The 22484-nt window shown below is 35.9% G+C and overlaps 1 protein-coding gene across 1 annotated transcript; it reads left to right on the top strand.

Annotated features, from left to right (window-relative positions):
* Positions 1-5425: 5425 nt before the first annotated feature.
* On the top strand, positions 5426-21156 carry LOC128246492 (uncharacterized). The gene is made up of 7 exons (XM_052964718.1): positions 5426-5564; positions 11869-12038; positions 17910-18031; positions 18682-18767; positions 19143-19280; positions 19882-20001; positions 20947-21156. Exons 2-7 carry the CDS (start codon positions 11907-11909, stop codon positions 20961-20963), a joined length of 615 nt encoding a protein of 204 aa, XP_052820678.1. The 5' UTR covers positions 5426-5564; positions 11869-11906; the 3' UTR covers positions 20964-21156.
* The last annotated feature ends 1328 nt before the right edge of the window (positions 21157-22484 follow it).

Genomic DNA, 22484 nt, shown 5'->3' on the forward strand with positions numbered 1-22484 from the left:
AGAAGTGACCGCTGTGTGGACTTTAAACGTCATAACATTCCACGTGTTGTGGCAGTGATTACTGAACAGTAAAGGGAAATGACCGCTATGTGGAGTTTAAGCGTCATAACATGTCACGTGTGTGGTGGCAGTGATTACTGTACGGTAAAGGGAAGTGACCTCTGTGTGGAGTTTAAGCGTCATAACATTCCACGTTTTGTGGCAGTGATTACTGAACGGCAAAGGGAAGTAACCGCTGTGTGGAGTTTGAGGGTCATAACATTCCATGTGTGGTGGCAGTGATTACTGAACGGTAAAGAAAAATAACCGCTGTGTGGAGTTTGAGCGTCATAACATGCCATGTGTGGTGGCAGTGATTACTGAACGGTAAAGGGAAGTAACCGCTGTGTGGAGTTTGAGCGTCATAACATTCCATGTGTGGTGGCAGTGATTACTGAACGGTAAAGGGAAGTAACTGCTGTGTGGAGTTTAAGCGTCACAACATTGAACGTGTTGTGGCATTGATTACTGAACGGTAAAGGGAAGTAACTGCTGTGTGGAGTTTGAGCGTCACAACATTGCACGTGTTGTGGCAGTGATTACTGAATAGTAAAGGGAAGTAACTGCTGTGTGGAGTTTGAGCGTCATTACATGACATTTGTGGTGGCGGTGATTACTGAACGGTAAAGGGAAGTGACCTCTGTGTGTAGTTCGATCATCTTGAAATTTTTACTCATAGCGGAACAACATTTACAATTGAGACACTGTCAATACAACTCAAGTTAAACAAGCAAACACAAGTCTGAAAGAGTGTAAAGAAAAAAAAGATTATTATGTGCCTTCTTAAGTGCAAAAGTTAGTTGGGAAGGCCATATCAAAAATATTTTAAAACATATTTGTTTTATTTAATGTTGAAGATCAATATTATTTATTGGTTTATTAAGAGTTGAGCAATTTTACGAAGGAAGATTTTATCAGATTTTTGGCTCAAAAAGCATTTGCATTTTTTTTTTGAAAAGTCTGTCAACATTACAAATTTGTGTTTGTTGCAAATTTTTCGAGACGACCTCACAACACGGATGTGTTTTCAAATATGAAAGATATTAAAAAAGCAAAACATACTAAATCAAAATAGAAAATTGCAAATATTTTTCTCAATAATCACCACAAGGCAATGGACATTGTAGATTAGGTAGTCTTGTTTATTTGACACATATTGTAGAAAGACTTTTAAAAAATATGCAAATACTTTATACTAAAAACTGATGGCATATATCCTAATATTTTCTCAACATTTCATCACATCTCCACACGTTGCAAATAATACGTGTATTATGCTCACCATCATTTGAACCTAAAAACCTGAAATTTTATACATTGATGCTTTGGTCCTTTAAACCAACTATCGGACAGTGGAGAAGTGTGTGTGTGTGTGGAGGGGAGTCATAAAACGAATATAGAGTATAAAAGGGGCTCTATTTAAGGAAGTTGAAAACATTAAGTTAATCATTCACACAGTGCATGTTGGCAAAGGGTTTTACTTTCTTTTATAAAAAATCACAAAATAGCAAACTGACAGATTCTCACTTGCTTGAACAAGTTGAAGATAATAAACATATTAACGAACAATAGAGCTTTGAATAGACAAATATGTTATACCAGTAAATAAATAATATTGAATAGTAAAGTACAATGTGCGAATTGAATTCTGATATTATATTTATGGCGACATACCCCATACCCCGTAAATTCAATGTTTAACCATGTCCCCCCAATTCGGCCAGTATTGGCTGCAGTCTTTAATTGAGTAGTTACGAATCAATTAAATACTGCAGCCAATACTGGCCGAATTGGAGGTGTGTGTGTGTGGGGGGGGGGGCTGAACTGACCCACTCAAGTTACCACGGAACGGCACCACCCCCTTTGACATTATTGCGTGAAATGTTTATATACTTGAATTACCTACCCATAGACAGTATGAGAGTAACATTATCATATTCTATACATAATGAACTGGACCATTAATTTGACATAATTTACAACAGACAGAACCACGGCTGTCTGCTTTCAGTTTGTGGTCAATACAATGAACAGTGCACTTTCCTGTAAAATTGATTTATACAGTTTGTGTGGCAGATACATGAATAACTTGCACATTCTGGTTTAGAATCTGGTTTGATTGTTGTAGCGTTTTTGCTGATCAACGGATGCTTACAATGAATGCAAAGTAAAGGTAGTTAAATAATAAAAAAATCATTATCCCGAGCACACGCACAAGCGAACAATATTGCGGCGGCTTACCAATATGTTCGGAATTTGAACGCGGTCAAGCCTTTGAGAACGGACATATGCTGGCAAAATGTTTATAACGTCTGTCACGGTACTCTTAGTTGATTAAGATATCAGCCCGTTTAATACCGGAGCGATTTCAATGCCCGTGGCAAACGACTTCACCCGTCTGGTCGACCTGACCCCCACTGTCATTTGGTAGGCAGACATATCTTATAAGCACCTCAGCACCAGAGGTCGTACTCATAAAGTTTCCTTCAACCAAGTAAAAACATGATTTTATTGTAAGTTAATTGTAAAGGTAAATTAAAATGTTTTACCCCTAAATTATGGAAACATGCAAAGAAAATATCCAAATAATAATAAATGTCTATGAATAAACCTAATAAAGATAGAAGGCATTTAGAATATTCTTTTTTACCATTCGAACATTTTTATTAATGTGAAAGTTTCACTAATAAGCATTATGAATAGGAACCCAGGTCGTCCAATTGCTATGCTAACAAATACAATTACTCCAACATGGTCACGGAATGATTCCTTGTCATCATTTATCTGTCGAACATTTAAACATTCTCTAGAAACTCTTTGAAATTCTTCCAACGCCACTTACTAACGGTAGAGTATTATCATAATACATTATATGCAAATATACAATGCTCTTGTAATTACTTGTGGAAACAAACATTTCTACATTTATCTTAAAACGAGCAGATTTCACGGTAAATGTATAGCAGAATGAGTGAATGAAAACTTACCTTTTATAAACATTTACATACCGTTATTCACTTGTTTTATTTCTTGGTTCCTCGTGTGGAAATCGGCTTCCCCCAGTTTTTGCGTAGGTCAATTAGTGCAAAAACGCACGAACCTTCTAGTGTTGTACCCATGACTATCACGACTCAAGACAGCGTTATAACTAGGCAAACACACTAAGGCAATACATTATATTATAATAATTCTAATGGGTAAATCTAAAAGGCTAATAGGAGAAGGACAAATGTTTAATCAAAGGTTAACAGGTGGTATTATTGTGTGTGAAGAGAAACCAGGAGATACCAAGTAAACATTTAAATTTCACAAGCATTGGACATTACAACTGATTTGTGATAAAACGTTGTTGGACGATATGGTTAATGGAATTCTTACTTCCAATAATATATGAGTGTCAGGCAGAGAGCTGATCTTAAAGAGTGATCGACATGGTAGATCCCACAATCTTAAAGTAACGTCGTTGCTTGAGGAAAGATCTGACACTCTCGTAAAATAAACATAAAGTTTCCAATATTTCCGCTGTAAAAGTTTCATGACAACGTCCTGCATGTTTCAATTGAGACCGATCATTTGTTGCTCTCTTTTCGCCTGATATGTTATTGGTTAAAGGAACGATAATAAGTGATACCAGAAGTATGGTTTCTTAACTCAATCAGCTAAACCACGCAATATCGTAATACCACCAAATGACATTTATCCGATTTTGTCTAAACTTACCACCCTAGGACAAACACCTAATATACTAGATGATTCACACGTACCTTCAGTACCGGCTAAGGTAACATCGCCAGTTTTTTTACCAATCCAGACAATATTTTTTATTTCATACGACTGTAACTGGCTTAGGATAAGTGGACAATACCACACCAACTCAAATCGATATAATTGGCGTAGCCCGAATACTATGAAATTCACTGAACTTCTTTCAACTAATAACAGAAATACTATATGAAATGTTTTATTTTCTAAATTATTGTTTGAAATATGTATTACTCATAGGCTGAACGCTTATCATGAATAAATCCCTATATATCTATGTTCTGCACGTTGTAAGCTTATTTTGCACTTCAACACGAAGATGATAGAGATTAGCTAGAACTGTTTTTGAGTTACGTAAAATTGCAACAGCTTACATCTACACGCCATTTCAGACGACCACACAATACCGTCAGACACTTGATGTTAGAAATAAGTTAGAATTGTTATCGGTGTTGCAACAGACTGAACCTATGGGTATTGCGTATATGTTATCTCATTTATGTTTTTATTCGTTTTTTAACACACATTTTTTTCTGTTCGTCAACGAATAAGCACAAGAAAACCGGCACCATCACTTATCAGATGTTTTTCCTATTATTCTTTATTTTACAGTCTCAAGTGTAAAATAATCCCATTGGATGGGATGAGCACAGATATAAACACTTCATAGGTTGCTCAAGAAAGACCCAATTTGATTTAGAACCGGAGAGCTTGCGATTAGTAAGATAAACCATAACTTTTAAGTAAGTTACACCAGATTCTTGTTGACAAGCAGACCAATGTGCCAGATTTTGAACTATGGGGATTAATGAATGCTTTTCAAATTGTCAACCATCCTTTAGTCTTGATTGGCCAGTAGCATATTTTTGCTGAGATATTTGCATAGTAAGGTTCTGTAGCGTTCCGAATGGCTGAAGTAGTTTCATTTCGAAACCGTCGAAATGTTATTCTTTACTTTCATCAAAGCATGTCTAGCTATTAATAACCACTGCAAGTTATATTCAATCGCACATGTACCTGACAAAGCGTCGCATAGAAGGCATAATGTTTGACAAAAATCTCTTGTTTGAGGTAAAAAGATGAGCTTAAATGTAGAAAGTCCGGAATTGTTTTCAAGTCTGGAATTCAAAGGTAGAAAAAGCATTCGCTTGATGCTAAGGAGTCTATTAACAATACATGCCATTGTTTTCTGGAGTTTTTGATTTGACTCTGCTGAACCAAGACACCGGTTCACCAGGATTCCACCTTATGAATGAAAATTGTGCACATCCAGGAACCGAAAAGTGAGTGTGAAATAGTTCTTATAAATCTAAAGAAGTGTAAATGAAGAAGTCAAAGTACAAATTTGCCAGTTTTTGGAAGTCATTACGAATAAAGACAAACTCCATGTGCAGCCGCACCAGTGCTTTTCAGGTTCGGGCCTCGGTTTGGTTTCTTCGCTGGAGGTATGTGAGCCTGACGAAGACTATGGTAGATTTGGATTATCTTGTAGATATGGGTTACCCTGAAGATATTGCCACCCATGTGTAGACCAATGTTTTCTAGTAGACTCAGTCTCTAGTGTATTGCCTTAATATGTGTCATCATATTTGATAGAGCCTTAAGTTATCCAATAATTAAGCGTGATGTCGTGCTGATATCACGTGATCGCGCAGCAGCGACTGAAGTAATACATTTGTAGTTTTAAATATTATTGGAAGAAAATTGCTCTAGTGAGACAGTTATTATTTGTTTGTTAGGATTGGATTTGACAAAAAAGCTGGGTAAAATCATTTCCTTCAAATATTGTTGTTGTAATTTCTATGTTGATACCATAACTTGATTTTCATTCTTTCACTTTTGAATAGTGGGCTTGACGACGTTGTTTCCATTGTGTTAATAAATAAAAGGTTTAGTCATTGTGTTAACAACAACGATCACATCTTTATTCGGTCGACACCTTTGTACTGGAACAAACTTAGTGTTAATTTGACGTGATGTCTAACAACCCTAAAATAATTATTCTCATTTTACTAATACACAGATTTACTATTCGCGCGATAGCGATGTACAAATAAAGAAACACGCACTTGAATTTGATACAATAGTGATTCATTGCCGCAAGTTTAAAACGATATTCAGTTCCTAAATGTCAATCAAACGTTCTAAATCATTTTAAGTTAAAAGTATATGGTACATACTTATATGAACGTTGAATACTTATAAAGCGGTACATACTTACATGAGCACTTAGCTATAAAATCCAGTCTTGCCTTACAATAATAACAATGTTGTTCAGATCACCCACCGAATCTTGCGTTGATGACTTGGTAAAGGACATTGTTTTGCACTTGGTTTTGCTCGCCTGTGTTAAGAGTGACTGAATGCTATTCTTTAAATAAAGTAATCCGATTGTTGATAGATAAATTTATCAGGGAAATATATACGATGTTTCACGGTTTCTGTCTATAATAATGTTTGGTATCTGTCTATAATAAAAACCAAATGGACATTATTATTTTCTTTTGAGCATTGTTTAAAATAATTGCTGTACCTTCTCCTAGTCATGTGTATGTATGTACCATTGCAACAATTTGTTTGTCCTCATGGGCCGTATGGCTTATTGGATTTGAAAAATAAACCTTTTTTGAAATGTTAGCCAATTTAACATAAACATGAAGAGTTAGCTCGAAAGTAGCTTGATCAAAACTTCAACGGTTTATTTCCGAAATGACATTACGCCTGCATAAAATTATGCGCGTTTGTTTGAAAATCTTCAATAAACAGTAACCTTATATCGTAATTTGGCGTATATTCAAAAATATGTTTTTGTTTCAGTGTAAAATTGCAATAAATATCCCCTCGTGAACACCCAAGTAAATACGTGAAATATAACATTGGTTCTCACTATTCGAAATAAATTACTAATACTGTAACAAACAATTCTAGTCTATATATGAAACGTTTGTTTTTCTAAATCTTAAACTAGTTGTTATTGAGTTCCATAAGATATCTTAATAAAATATCAAATAAATTCTCGGAATGTATAAACGAACACAATTCGGTCAGAGTTCCATCAAGGTCTATAGTTGGTTGTATCAGTCAAGCATATGAATAATTCAGCAAAGCTTTACTTTAAGAAAACGTTCATGCACAAATGACTAATCTATTTTGTATATTTTATATGATGAAATGATATGATGATTTTTCTTACGTACATACTTCTGCATTAAACTTAAAGCATAGTTAGTGATTATCCCTTTCCACTTCTGATACAAAGTTGATTACTATATTTATTAATTGATACTTTTCGGTATAGCCCATCATTTTAGAATGAAACCCCTTCTCTTCTTGTTCGCATGCGACTTGGCCATTTCCTGGCCGTGTCCTAAAATGGTTGAGGATACCTGCCTACTATTCAATATTTCCTGGCCCGAGGTGACAAGGCATGAGTTTCAGAAATCGGTATGCATACGCTCATATTTATTGATGCAATACGCGATACGTTTCTAAAAATGTGGGGGTAAGTGGGGTGGAGGGAGAGCTCCAAGCAGATATGAATAACCGTCATGTTCTAAAACAAATATAACCAATACTGGTGTTCTCTATGAGAAGCCAAGGGAGTATGCGCATAAATGGGGCTTAACCCGCGACCTCTTGAATGAGACAGATACACCCTATGCCACTAGGTCATTATCATACTCTAAATACTCATTTTAATACGTACACATTGAACTTAAAAACAAAGCTGATATTAGTAACCGATCTGCGGAGAGAATGCCTGTTGCGAAATATAATAACAACAAGGTTGTATGGTAAATACTAGGCAAACCAGACAATATATACAAATTCAATGTTCAAATCACAATGGAAAACACTGGTATATAGAATAGAAAGAATATAATATAATATATATATATATATATATATATATATATATATATATATATATATATATATATATATATATATATATATATATATATATATATAATACATCAGAAATAAACATAGTGAAGAAAACATCGAAACAAAAAACAACTTGTAATCGAGAAAGTACGTTCATCAACATAATATAGTATGCAGCTCTTCTTCCTCTTCTTCTTCTTTTTACTACTACTACTACTACTACTACTACTACTACTACTACTACTACTACTACTACTACTACCACTACTACTACTACTACTACTACTACTACTACTACTATTATTATCAAAAGTTTCATTGTGGATATGTAACATTGTATAAATATATATATACATTTTATTTGTTTTTATAAGGAAATAAAATGTATAGTTATACATTTCATTGTTTGGATTTTATACATATTATTGTCGTCTTTTAAGAAAATGTTAACATTCTTTAATTACACTTTTCAGTGATTAAACATATTATATAAGTGGACATCTAATACAATGAATATTATTACTAGTGTAAGTTTAAAGACACGTCATACACAAATAATATAAGTGTATGATCTTCTAAGGGGCTAGACACCAGATGGCCCAAAATATACAAATCCTCAAAACAAGCCTAGTCAATGCGAGCTAATAAGAAGCCGATAACACATCATTTTACATGACTAAAAGAATAAACACAACACTCATCTCGCTGTCTTATTTAAAAAAGCGCTTATTGGTTTCCCATATCTGTTTATGAGTACAGATAAATATACTGTCGCTAGTTTTAAACTTACTGGGATTTACTTGGTAGACAACCCCAGTATATTTCGAATTTGAAAAATGCGCAAAAAACTGTGAAAATATGCATGTGTTGTCAGCGATGCGATACATCAGTGAGATTAAAGGCCTTGTACACAATGATATCAATTTTATGCAAGTTGTATACGTTCGTGTCTCTATTTAATGGTCGTGTTGCCCTTGTCCTGTGCCTATAAACAGGTTGTATACGTTCGTGTCTCTATTTAATGGTCGTGTGGCCCTTGTCCTATTTAATGTTCTTGTGGCCCTTGTCCTGTGCCTCTAAACAGGTTTTATACGTTCGTGTGTCTATTTAAAGTTCGTGTGACCCTTGTCCTGTGCTTATAAACAGGTTTTATACGTTCGTGTCTCTATTTAATGGTCGTGTGGCCCTTGCCTATTTAATGTTCTTGTGGCCCTTGTCCTGTGCCTATAAACAGGTTTTATACGTTCGTGTCTCTATTTAATGGTCGTGTGGCCCTTGTCCTGTGCCTCTAAACAGGTTTTATACGTTCGTGTCTCTATTTAATGGTCTCGTGGCCCTTGTCCTGTGCCTCTTAACAGGTTTTATACGTTCGTGTCTCTATTTAATGGTCGTGTGGCCCTTGTCCTGTGCCTCTAACAGGTTTTATACGTTCGTGTCTCTATTTAATGGTCGTGTGACCCTTGTCCTGCGCCTCTAAACAGGTTTTATACGTTCGTGTCTCTATTTAATGGTCGTGTGGCCCTTGTCCTGTGCCTCTAACCAGGTTTTATACGTTTGTGTCTCTATTTAATGGTCGTGTGGCCCTTGTCCTATTTAATGTTCTTGTGGCCCTTGTCCTGTGCCTCTAAACAGGTTTTATACGTTCGTGTCTCTATTTAAAGTTCGTGTGGCCCTTGTCCTGTGCCTGTAAACAAGGTTTGTTTTTGAATTTTCCACTTCTTGGCTTGTCCCTGAAGTTTTCATTGTACTACTTAATTGTATCTTTCAAGCCTTTCACTTCTTCAAATTTTTCACCATTTCATTTATATCTTTATCTTTATCCGCTTCCATTTTTTTCAATTCAAGTTTTAACTTCTCATTTTCAAATGTTTCATTGTTTTACATTGATTTCAGTATAAAGATTTTACACTAGTTGAACATAAGCATATTGAGGTAGCATTCTTTGGTATTCAAATACAAACAAAAAAATACACATGTTTGTACTCTAAACTATGTTAATAAAATTCTCATTGTTTTTAATGAAAAAGAAACTGTTATACCAATTCCCATTTACAATATTTTTACTCACGTGGAAAAAGTTATCACAAATCGTACTACAAAAAATATTTATAAATCCCCCACTTTTACGGAACGCTTGGAAGTATTATAATTTTAAACCTCTATAACTACGAATATCCGAGTTATATTTCAACACCCTAAGCGCTATTAGATTTTGTTTGTAATAAGCTTTATTAACTGCAGAATTATATATAATTAATACTGGGGAAGATTGTATGCATGTACATGTGTTATTTGTCGGCGAACGTAACTATTTGCATGTGTGTAGGTCTATGTGACATGTTTCTGTGTGTTTATGGGGATAGCTACAACTTGCAACAGCTTACACTTATATGTTTATTTAAGATTAGTTAGAGTTGTTATCGATGGAGAGTTAAGTAAAAGTCGTTTGAAATGTTGAGAGAAAACTATTTCAGTGAGATACCTGTACGATTTGACTTAGTACCTCTTCGCATTAAATTTCGCAGAAAGCTTTCATTCGTCTTTACATGCCTAATTCAGCTTAAGGGTTCCTTTTTATATTTTCTTCTTGACGTAAATTTACGCTCAGACTCAAATTTGCCCCTATCTGAATACATGAAGATTTCACCCGTACGTATTTCACGTCATATAAAAGCAACAACTGATATTGCGATTTTTGAAGTGTGTTACAGAGAAACAAAAAAGAAAGATCATCTCAACTTAAGACTCTCCAGGATTGTTTGGTATGACCGGTACAACCCTTAGAATCTTCGGAAGCTACTTTACCCTCAATTTAAATTGAAATATTGGAAAGCCCCTGCTTGACGGACTCCAAGTCTGTGGTTCAACGATTTCAGATTTTAGCTTGTTTCACACCGTGATGGCCCGTTGGAAGAAGGAGGAGAAATTGTAGTACGCCGTAGCTTTGTTATGGTTGGTGGGAAAGAAATATTTGACAGCTGGGATATCGACCGGGTTGTTGACTACCCTTTTACATCACGGGCAACTAAGATAAGCTCCTCCGTGCCTCCAGTGACTATCAGCAAGGGCGTGCTAGCATGGTTAACACATTTCTATTGTGGAATCCGTTTATTCAATACCGTGCCACATTACTATGTACCATTTTAAGTCTCCTAGTGTGTGTTTTGTAGTAAGACTGTAGAAAAATACTTTGTATGCGTCCACGCCTATTCGTGGTTTCCTTTCAAGATAAGGAGGTTGCATCTGAGAAAGACTAGCGTGAAGCTACCATTCCTGGTTATCTAGTTGTTACGCCTGTTATTGCCCTTCATGTGTAAACCAATATATTTTGTAGTAGCTCAGTGTCTAGTATGTAGCCTTTGAATGTGTAGTTATGTTTTGTATAATCTTATGTTATCTGATAAGTGAACGTGGCGGGTTGGTATTACGAGATCGCACATCAGATATTAACTTAAAAAACTGATTGAATAATTTTTTCATTGTATTATTGAAAGACGATTTCTCAAACGAGATAGTACTAATTTGTGTTTTGGGATTATATTTTACATAGAAGTTGAGTTATTTCCCCCCGATGTTTTTTGTTCTAATCACTATGCTTTCAATGGTCTCTTTCCTAATTTGGTTGTTTTGTGTTACAACAAAATCATACCGCAGGAAGTCATAAAGTGTTCTGAGTGATGAACGCAAGTCAAAATGCAACGACCATAAGTTACTACCCCTTCTCACGTCCGATTCTGGATCCCCTCTGATTATTTGGATCACCAACCGAGTCCTTACATTGATGACTAGTAAAAGTCACGTTCATGCGCTTGTTTTGGCTCGTCTATGTGTAGCGTGACAAGCTACCATTCTGTCAAATTATAAAGTAATACCGCTTTTTAATGAGATTTATCAAATTTGATTTTTCAAAGATGGAAATTGGCGTGTTATTCCCCAAAAGCGCTTTAGCAGGTCGTCTTTATCGGACAACTGGGACTTTAAATACGTACTTGGATAAATGCCAAAATAAGCTTTGAATATATAACATAAGTATACATAGTAAAAACTATTGAGTATATTGTATTTGACAAATCTGATTTTTGCATACGTACACAAATGTTCTTTAAATTAAACAAAAGGGTTCTTATTCCTTTGCATCCCTTGAATGTGGTTTTGATCCGTTATTATTCATTATTACAGCTTTTCAATCTTCACTCGGTAGAGCAAAGTACTTCAGAATGAAAACTCTTCTCTTGCTTTGCGCATGTACCCTGGTCAATTCCTGGGATTGTCCTGAGCTGAACGATTATTCCTGCCAACTCTTTGAGTTTTCTTCGTCGGAGGTAACTAGGACGGAGTTTAAAAAATCGGTAAGAATACGCGTGTAATTACTACACCCAATAAGTTGATACAAACGTAATTTATCTCGATAGGGACGGAGAGGAGGGGTGGTGGAGGTGAGGTGGAGACAGCTCCAAGCTGATATAAATTATTGTCATGTTGAAATATTAATATCCTAAATGTCCTTTTGGGGAAGCCAAGTAGACGTGCACATGGTAGGGCTAAATTCACGACCTCTTGTCATTCGGAACTCCTCGGCCATTTTTATCGAAAAAACCCTCGGAAGTATGCCGGTTGATCAGTAGAAGTATTTCGTAAAAATGGAATTATATCATTAATTAAATGTAGTAGTTTAGTTTAAATTTGTTGATCTTAGTTTAAATTGATTGTCAGTGAAGTGTATTATTGCAAACTTAATAAAGATTACCAAGAGTAAAGTCATTAATTTTAACTGCATAATAAAATTACTACGAGATCTACTTGCAGCGGACTACCAACATACAAACCAAATTCAGAGTATGTAAACTGTCCAAATACATCCGAGGTTGTTTCCGATAAAAATGGCCGAGGAGTTCCGAAAGGACCTCTTGAGTGGGAGCCGTACTAAAACACAGAAAATTATCACTCTCTAAAAGGCAGGGTTACATACGCACCCACTGAGTTAATAACGCACTTGATCTTAACGTCAATAATCAGTACCACATTTTAGGAGGGAATCCCAACAACAACATTAAAATGTACGAGGGTATTACAGTCTGTTATATGGTAAATATTATATAAATAGAGGATCTCAAATGAGTGTTTATTTTGTATCAAATTTATTAAGCGAGTTCATTTTAAAACGATAAAAACGAGGCTTTGCCGAGTTTTTATCGTCTTTAAATGACGAGTTAAATACATTTGATACAAAGTAATCACGAATTTGAGATTCTGTTTATAACATAACCCAGTTATGGTCGAAATCTAGGTCAAAGTTTTTTCAATACACATTCTCGTGTCATAGAGCGAAGAATTTACATTGAGAGCTATTAGAATGCATCATTCGCATGAAAGAAAATAGTCATATATTAAAACATGTATACAATACAAAACATTCATGTATCAATTATCAACCAATTTTCAAATGATTCACTTAAAAACAAAAAAAAAGAATTCATATTTTATTCCATAAGCAAATCAATAATGAGAGCAATGTCATAACTACTTGACGTCATTAGTAATAACATGAGTGTGTAAAGAACATATGTCCTCTGCCGGTTGAAGTTTGAAAAGACCGTTAGTAGCGTCACAGTCGCTTTCTGTAGTGCAGATTCGCTTTGTAGCTGTGTGACTACATCATGGATTTTTGTCATTTTGATGGATATGCACAAGGAGTTTTACCTCCGTGAATTTGAAAAAGTGCGATTTCATGTTGAATCAATGACTGTGTGCACTTGAGCATTGCTGGCGGACTGTGTGCATACACTGAGCATTGTGCAGGTATTTTCATTGGTGTACTGGATGTTGGATAATATCTTGTGTTGATTTGAATTTATGTGGCTATGGTTGTTTAAAGGTGCAATGTTTTTGTGTTCCAATATTTGTATAATTTTGTTCGCAGGAACATTGTTGTCATGCATGATTCAATTCCCGGACGAGGTATTTTCTGGCAATTTGATCGGGGTCGTTTCTTTGGATTAAGCCCAGCATCCTTCACCATTCGTTTCATCGTGGAGCTGAGTTTGTTGAGACCGACAGGATTTATTTTGAAACATTGTTTCTGTTGTTTGTTTACGTTTTTTGACAGCGCGTATGAACAAATATTTTTGTGATGAGTTTACCTAATTTGCATAGTTATTACACTTGTCAAATATAACAATAAATATAGGATGGGGTTATATAACTCCTGCGCCATAAGTTATGTTATATAATAAAACATATACACCTTATATCAAACAAACGTTTACAACATGTTAACATAAGCAATTTTATAATCATACTGGACTTTGTCTAAGAGCGTCAAAGGTCATATGTAGCATAATATATCCGCCAATAAAGCATTTATGGAGTCTAGGTCAAACGATATGAAGACGACGTCTTAAGTGATACCACTGTAGGGACATTCTCATGTCATGTCAAGGCCTCAACAAAGTTCTTCGTTTACACAAGCATCTCCAAAAATGCAGTGTACGTAAGCATAAGAATCGGGAAAGTTTTAAATATGAAATGGTCAAATCTAACAAATTCACTAAAAATGCACATTTATTTTAATTGTTTTAAAAACATCCAAAGTAAGGCCAATAAAGTGTATGATCGGGAGGAGAATATAGGGTCGGTCGGGTTAATGGAAACACATGTAAAACAAATATTTCCTACGCATTAGTCCCATGTCTTAAATCAGAACAGTTTAAATATTGAAATCTCAACTCTTTAATCAATATCCCATAAAGCTTCTCCCCGGCCCATCTATTTCACTGCTGTTACATGAATTGCAATCAAAGCTATTTCTATCGTCCATTACGGTGTATATCTGTAGTGAAATCGCAACTCTTTAATCAATATATCATTACGCTTATCCCCGGCCCATCCATTTCAATGCTGTAACATGCTTTGCAGTCAAGGCTATGTCCCTCGCAGTGGGAGGTTTTGAGGGGTGTGGCACTTTTATACAAGACCTCTATAGACATCCGTATTTTGGAATCAAGTAATGATAGTTATTTCCCTAACTTTGAGTTCATGAAATGCAATATGACCATAAATGGCTACTCATTACGCATAGCAGTGATATATAGGCCTCCACCAAAACAGAAAAAGGTTTTCAGACATACAGTGACTTTCTTGAACAAGAATGGCCAGAGTTTCTATTAAGATATGCAACTCAAGATAAGAACGTCATTATTAGAGGCGATCTTAACTTCTATCTAGACATACCTGCTGACAGGGATTCTGCCAGGTTCATCAGTTTCCTTGACTCATGTGGAATACGGCAACATGTCAGTGAACCCACACATATTGGTCGACATACTTAAGACGATGTGATCACTTAGGATAAGGAACACATAGTCTCTAATATAGATGTTACCTATCCCGGTCTATCTGATAATTATGGAAAGGTAGCACGTGACCATCTAGCAGTGAATATCAGTGTCAAAGCTGCAAGACCTGCTCCTGTCAGTAAGACTGTATCTTTCAGAAACATACGTTTAAACATTGAGGCATATAAGATGTGATATATCTGCACTTAATCTGTCCGACTCCAGTGCCATAAACATTGAATCCATTCAGGTGCTGTTAGATAGTCATCTGACAGAGTTTTCTCAAGCTTCATCCGGGGAAATGAAACGGAACATCATGAAATCTCCAAATAAATCTGGTGAATTAGATCCATGCCAACAATCATTAATTCTTCTCTAGACTCTGCTTACGTTCCGACAGCATTTAAGAGTTCACGTATAATACCGCTTTTAAAGAAGCCAAACCATGATCAAAACACTTTAACTAACTTCAGACCTGTCTCCAACCTCCCGTTTATTTCGGAGGTTCTAGTGAGAGTAGCCCACAGTTGTGTTGAAAGACATTTGAAACTGAAAAATCTTCACGAGGAACATCAATCGGCATCTGGAAAGTTTCACTCAACAGAACAGCTTTACTCAAGGTCCAGAACGACATTTTTCAGTCTCCAGACCAGAGCAAAGTTGCAATCCTAATTTTACTGGATCTCTTCTACTTTCGACAACGTTAATTATAACATGCTGCTCTATCGTTTAGAACATGACTTTGGGATATCAAGTAAGCCACTTGCATGGATGAAATCTTATTTAAAGGATCGTTATCAAATTGTTTGCACCGATGGGGATCTTTCCAATCCAGTGCTTATGAATAACAGTGTGCCGCAAGGATCTGTGTAAGAACCCAAAAACTACATTATGTAGAACTAAACCAGTTGGTGATATTTGCAAAACCACGGATTTGGTGATTATTTCTACACTGATGACTCTCAGTTATACTTATTATTTGAACTTGCAAACAAAATTACACAAGTTGAAGCTGTGCGGCAAGTAAAAGCCTGACTCAACGATATTGTCCCCTTAATGACCACAATATGCTAAAATTAAGTGCAAACAAAGAAAACTAATACTAATACTTAATAATACTGTTAAGCTCCAAACGCAGTGCAGATTGTATCCTAGACTTAAATATGCTAAATAACGACAAGTAGGCCACATAAGACAATATCTAACCAGTGATGCAACCAAAACCCTTGTGACCCATCTTGTAACATCCAGGCTTGACTACTGCAACTCTCTGCTTCATAGCCATGAAATCAATCTTGAAAAAACTTCAAATAGTCCAAAACACGGCAGATCGTATCATTACCATGACACCTCGATTCAACCACATCAAGAACTTCACTAGCTTCCTGTGCAATAACGGATTCATTTTAAAATATTGACAAACACCTATAAAGCCTTAAATGATCGATCGCTTTGCTACGTCAAAAACATGTTAAAGATTCATAGATTTCAGCGTGTTTTAAGATCCCAAATTGACAAACTCCCTCGTGATACCAAAATCCCGTCCTGTTACATATTATGATAGTTGATATTCAAATGCTGCTCCGAAGTTGTGAAATCCGCTTCCACTGGGAATACAGAACTCAAACACTTGGACTCTTTTAAAAGATCTCTGAAAACTCATTTGTTTTTGAAAATATATGGTAACTGATGATTAAGTTTTATCTGACGGCGCACTATTTAAACAAAACACATATAGACCACACACCGTTCAATAAAACAGATATAACGCACACGGTTCAAAACACTCACAAATAACACACACCGTTCAATAAAACACAGACAGAACATACATTGTTCAAATAAAACACAGATAGAATGCACATCGTTCAAACAAAACACAGATAGACAGCGCACTGTTCAAACAAAACACAGATAGACGTCGCACCTTAATACAAAACACAGACATACGTCGCTCCGTTTAAACAAAACACAAATAGACGTCGCACCATTAAAACACAACACAGATAAGCGTGGCACCGTTCAAAGAAAACACAGACAGACCATTCACCGTTCAAACAAAACAAAGATAGACGACACACCATTCAATAAAACACAGATAGACAACACACAGTTCTATAAACACCGATAAAACACACACCGTCCAAACAAAACACAGATACACCACATACCGTTCAAATAAACAGATAAAACACATAACCTTCAAACAAAACACAGACAGACCACACACCGTTCAAACAAAAACCAAACAAAGATTGACCACACACCGTTCAAATAAAACTGACAGATCACACACTGTTCAAACAAAATACAGATATACCACACACAGTCCAAACAAAATACAGGCAGACCACATACCGTCCTAACAAAACACAGATAGACTAACAAAGCACAGATAGACCACACACCGTCCGAATAAAACAGATAGAACGCACACCGCTCAAACAAAACTCACATAGAACACAAAAAGTTCAAACAAAACACATTTGCATAAAGTCTTTCTTTTGTAGTCTGCAAACAGCGGATCTTAGCATTTGAAAATAAAAGTTGAAAGTTAAAGTTAATGAGCTTTGAAAACCTTTCAGTGACTTTATGTGCACTCAAGGACATATTGATGCAGTTTGAGTTGTGACACATAACAACAATACTTATTATGTTTTTATTTTATCACATCCATGACACAAATACGAAAACACACACACAAAAACACTTCATAAAGACGCTAAATGATAAATTCCATTTTATCATCCAGTGTCTGTTATCAATAAATATGTCGGTCAACGCCAAAGGCACACTCACTTGAGGTTAAACATAAATCGCTCATCTATTTATATAATGACTACACCACCCAATAGTATAGTACCCAAACAAAAACTGATTTTGTAGATTGCGACAGGAGAATGGTTGAGTATCTACACCATGGAGATAGGAGAGTTCACGCCTTTCGGGAAAACCACCAACAAATGGTCCAAAAATGGAAGTAAATGGCGTCGTGCCACCATCTCTTTGTATGACACATTAGTGCATAATATTTTGTATTATAATTTATATCTATGTTACTTACGAAACATTGCATAATTATTCCAATATTTTAAAGGGACTAGACACCAGATTATAAAACTGCAAGAAAAATAAGAAGAGAATTATCAAAATGATATCGTTGTGTACAACTCATTGAATCTGATGTATCACATCGCTTATGTATCTTTCGAAGGTTTCGCGAATTTTTCAAAATCGAATTATTACTAGGTTTGTCAACCGCGTTAAAAACTGTTACTTTAAAAATAGCGTCGGTATATGTACTTGTACTAATCACCTGACTTTCACATTGTAAATATAGACACTATAAACTGGGAAACCGTTATGCGCTATTTTTATACGGGTCAACTTAGCTGAGACAGTGACAAATTATTATTTTAATCATGTAAAATTGTTATTGTCCTCATATTAGCTCGTATTGACAATTCTAGTTTTGATTTGAGGAAATACTGTGTTTGCCGATTTTGGAACCATCTAGTGTATAGACCCTTTAAACGTCATAACTATAAGGAATACTGTCTTGTTTGTTTCTAGTATATTGCCTTATTAGTATTTAAAGCCGTTTCCATTGCACCCTAAAATCTTAAAGTCTGTAATTTTATAACCGCTCTATATACAGTAATCAGACAAGTCAGAAATGTGACATGTTCTCGTTTGACTACGATCTGACCATCAACATGTGCGGATGGGCGGAGCTACGTCAAGGTAAACACTAGATTGTATTTGTAACATTTAGGACTTTCTCTAGCTGAGACTAGCTTGCGTGTTGATCAAACACAGATGAACAACAAATGCCATTCATTGGTATTTATCAAGCGTGTCTGTACCAGTACTTTGATGTTGAAGTATAAAGATATAACCCACTCAAAGTGTTTATATTTTGCTATTGCATGGAGAGTATGAGTAAATTGAACTGAAAGTTCACTTTGTAATATAACTCAATCGGTGATGACAAAGTGGACGTCAAGACCAGTTATTAGGTTATTAATGGTTTAAGTTTCCGATAATGAGTTGGTGGTGATGTTGGTGTTATTTACGTGAATGACCATGATACGACGTTTTGCACCTTCCGGTAACCAGTGGACGGTCACCGCGTGGAGCAGTTCTACAGTCAGGATGTGAATAGTTACTTCTGGTGGTTTATCTGCATCACTCCCGAGACCGACAACGGCTGTGATTTGGGATTCTTTGATCTTCAGATAAGGGACAACCGTCAAGGTTTGTTTTATTTTTCTCAATATGTATTTTTATTTAAATCAAATCAAATTCTGTGCCAAATCGCATATTTGTGCGCGAGCACGGAGCTCTCAATTTGGAAAACAATGGAACTTCTGCACTCAGAATGAATTGAAATGTTATATACATACAATGTATGTCGGGAACCGATCGAATAAACCGACGGTCGGTGGTTCGAAAAGTAAACCGACTGAAGGGAAATACTTGCGGCGAAAGAGCAAGTGTGCGAAAACCAGTCCTGTATGACTTCCTGTCATAAATAGGCATGATTTTTGTAACATTTTCGCCCCGCCTCTTGAAGTATTTTCCTACTACCACTAGGCCGGTCTGCGCATGTTCTTTCGCCGCGAAAAGGCAATTACACGAATTAAATAACCACAATACCTTCTGGGTGTTTATCACGCCAAAAACATGTGTTTTTATCTAATTCGAACAAAGCAAAACATTTATAATTCCTCCAAAATCTTACTCTTATTTTAATACTGTTTAATGATCATCAACCATTCAACACCTCTTCTAACGAGATTTCTAATTATTGTATCACCTTAATCTTGTGTGAATATTTCTTGAAACAAACTTTTAGGAACTGATGGTGAGATCAACCTGAACGGAATTCCGTGGGACAAAGTCTCCGCTGACCTGAAACTTCTTAAGACGAAGACATTTGATGACTCTTCGGTCAGATACGCATGGCTAGGACCGGGTATGTTTTAATAGTCCTTTTGCGGATACTGTTAAAACCGGCATTGCTCAAATGTCAGCCATTTCGGGATAGTTCTAATTGCGACTTCATTGCTGAATTATTCAAGTGAAACTACTCATTATAAAATGCTATAACAGGCATTTGTTTTCGCGAAAAGGACTATAGTACAAACAGATTTTGAAGCCAACAATAATACTGATAATTAGACATGCACCAGTGATCCTTATAGCGTTATTGTCAGTATATATGCATACTGAGTGCTGTATGCGTTGCGAACACTACCTGAACCTAATAATCCTTGAAAAGATCCGTCTTTGATGTTAATTGACGAGTTTAACTTTATTTAATTTACGAATAAATTGTGAGTGTTTAATTGGCCTATACAATTAATTGGTCGTTATACGGAAGGTGATCACTGAGTTAATTTTCTTCTTTCACAGTAAATACAGGTTCAGTAATTATCTGCATCTCGCAAATCAACAGTTATAGACAATAAACATATGTGAGCATTTTGCTGTGCTAAGTTGAAACTGGGAGGAAAGTGGTTGTATCCGTCAAATGGTATAAATAATACGTCTGTCACCATCTTGGACTGTTACAGACTCATATGATTTAAAACTTTTGAAAAAATTCGAGTCTAGTATATGTATGTTTGTCAAATACTTATAAAAGAAGTAGACTTAAAATAGTCTTTGAAATGATCTTCATAGCATATTGCTTAAAAGCTTTATTAAGGGTCATCAAAAATAGACGTGACTATACATGCGCTGAAACCGAGTCAGATATAAAACACCCAGAACACCGGCTGTTGATGGTCCTTTAATATCTATGCAACATGCTTTGTATCTACATTGATTTGAAATTCTTCTATTTACACATCAATACTGTTTAAATAAAATTAATTAAGAGTTTGTTTATATGATAATGAATTATTTTGTTTTTCAGAATGCAGCTTTCCCTAGTCTATCAGCATGTTTCATGAGAGGCAATGCAGCTTTCCCTAGTCCATCAGCATGCTTCATTAGAGACAAACTGGCGTTGTTGACTTTTACTTTCAGAACTTTTAACTTAATGAGAGTTATGTATCTTTAAAAATAATGTTGTTTGTACTTTTTTGTGATTAAAGTCAACTTCAATAAAAACCGAGTATCATAAGTCATTGTTTTTTTAACAATTATGTTTTAATTTCTAACTGTAGACGACTAAATAAACAACTTCAAAACGTATGTTTTCGGATACCACGTTTCAAGTTCAATTTTAAATATAAACTCATAATAAAACTTTGCCTTGGACTCTCGAAGAAGGAATCCCAGTAATGAAATGATATATGAATCTTTCACTTTTATCAAAAATTAACAAGAAAAATAATAAAGGAATACGGCCCTGTATTAGGCCGGTAATTTCTAATCTAGTCCCAACATAGATGATACCCCAACAGTAAGGCCCCTCAAAGAAATCCAACCAACTGCATACATTAAAAGCGTACGAAAAAGAGCTGCTAGGTCTGTATAAAACGTATGTGCACGCACTAGCAGTGTGCCTAAGATGATCAACCAACTTCGATTGGGAGACATTCCAAGCACAAAGTTCTATATACAAAGATGAGAAATTATTAAGTTGACGCAACCTCTATTCCGCCAGATCATCAGAAACGATTGAAAGATGCGGCGTTCGTTCGAGCCACTGATAACATCAACAATCATACTCGCTAGGAAAGTTGTGAAAGGCCAGTTTTAACTTAGAGGTAACTTTTTTGACCCACCACACCCAATACGAGTATGAATACTATTACGATATATAATAATTCAACGGTGTCCTAAATAATTCTGAAAAATATCAAAATGTGTAAAATCATTGAATTCACGTACATAAAGGGCATTTCACACACTACCGATGTACTTCGCTGGTACTAAACCGGAACACACCATTGACAAGGGCGAGAAAATCGACGGACCTCCGTCGAGAAATCACTTGAAGAAAACACACTAGCCGTAGCAATTCTGATGTATGCGTAAGAGTTGATGTGCTACCGAAATACATGTACCACTTTTTTGTCACCGTTGTTTTACCGAAGCCCCGGTGTTGTTCTACCGATGTGCCTACGCTGACCGGAGCTATAGCGGAGTGATACCATTGCGCTGCCCTTTTGTTGAAGAACGGTATCACATCGCTAAAAACGGTAGTACATCTTTAATATATCTGCAGGATAACGGTATCACATATGTACAAGTACGATATATATTGACGCCACCCGAGAGCCTCCGATCCCTAACGGGGGTTACCGACATTAACGAAGCCATTCCGGAGTACTGCCGTTGTATTGCCGATTGGTCCGGCAGCGCAACGGCAGAAATATTTGAGCATGTTCAAAATATTATACCGATGTCCTACCGTTCTTAACGACGTGATACTGTTTTGATGCCGGACAAGTACCGATTCCCCAAATCTCCCAATTCTTGTTCCGGTATAGTTGCGGCGAGCCA

This window comes from Mya arenaria, chromosome 9 (assembly GCF_026914265.1).
Source record: "Mya arenaria isolate MELC-2E11 chromosome 9, ASM2691426v1".
NCBI classification, from domain to species: Eukaryota; Metazoa; Mollusca; class Bivalvia; order Myida; family Myidae; genus Mya; species Mya arenaria.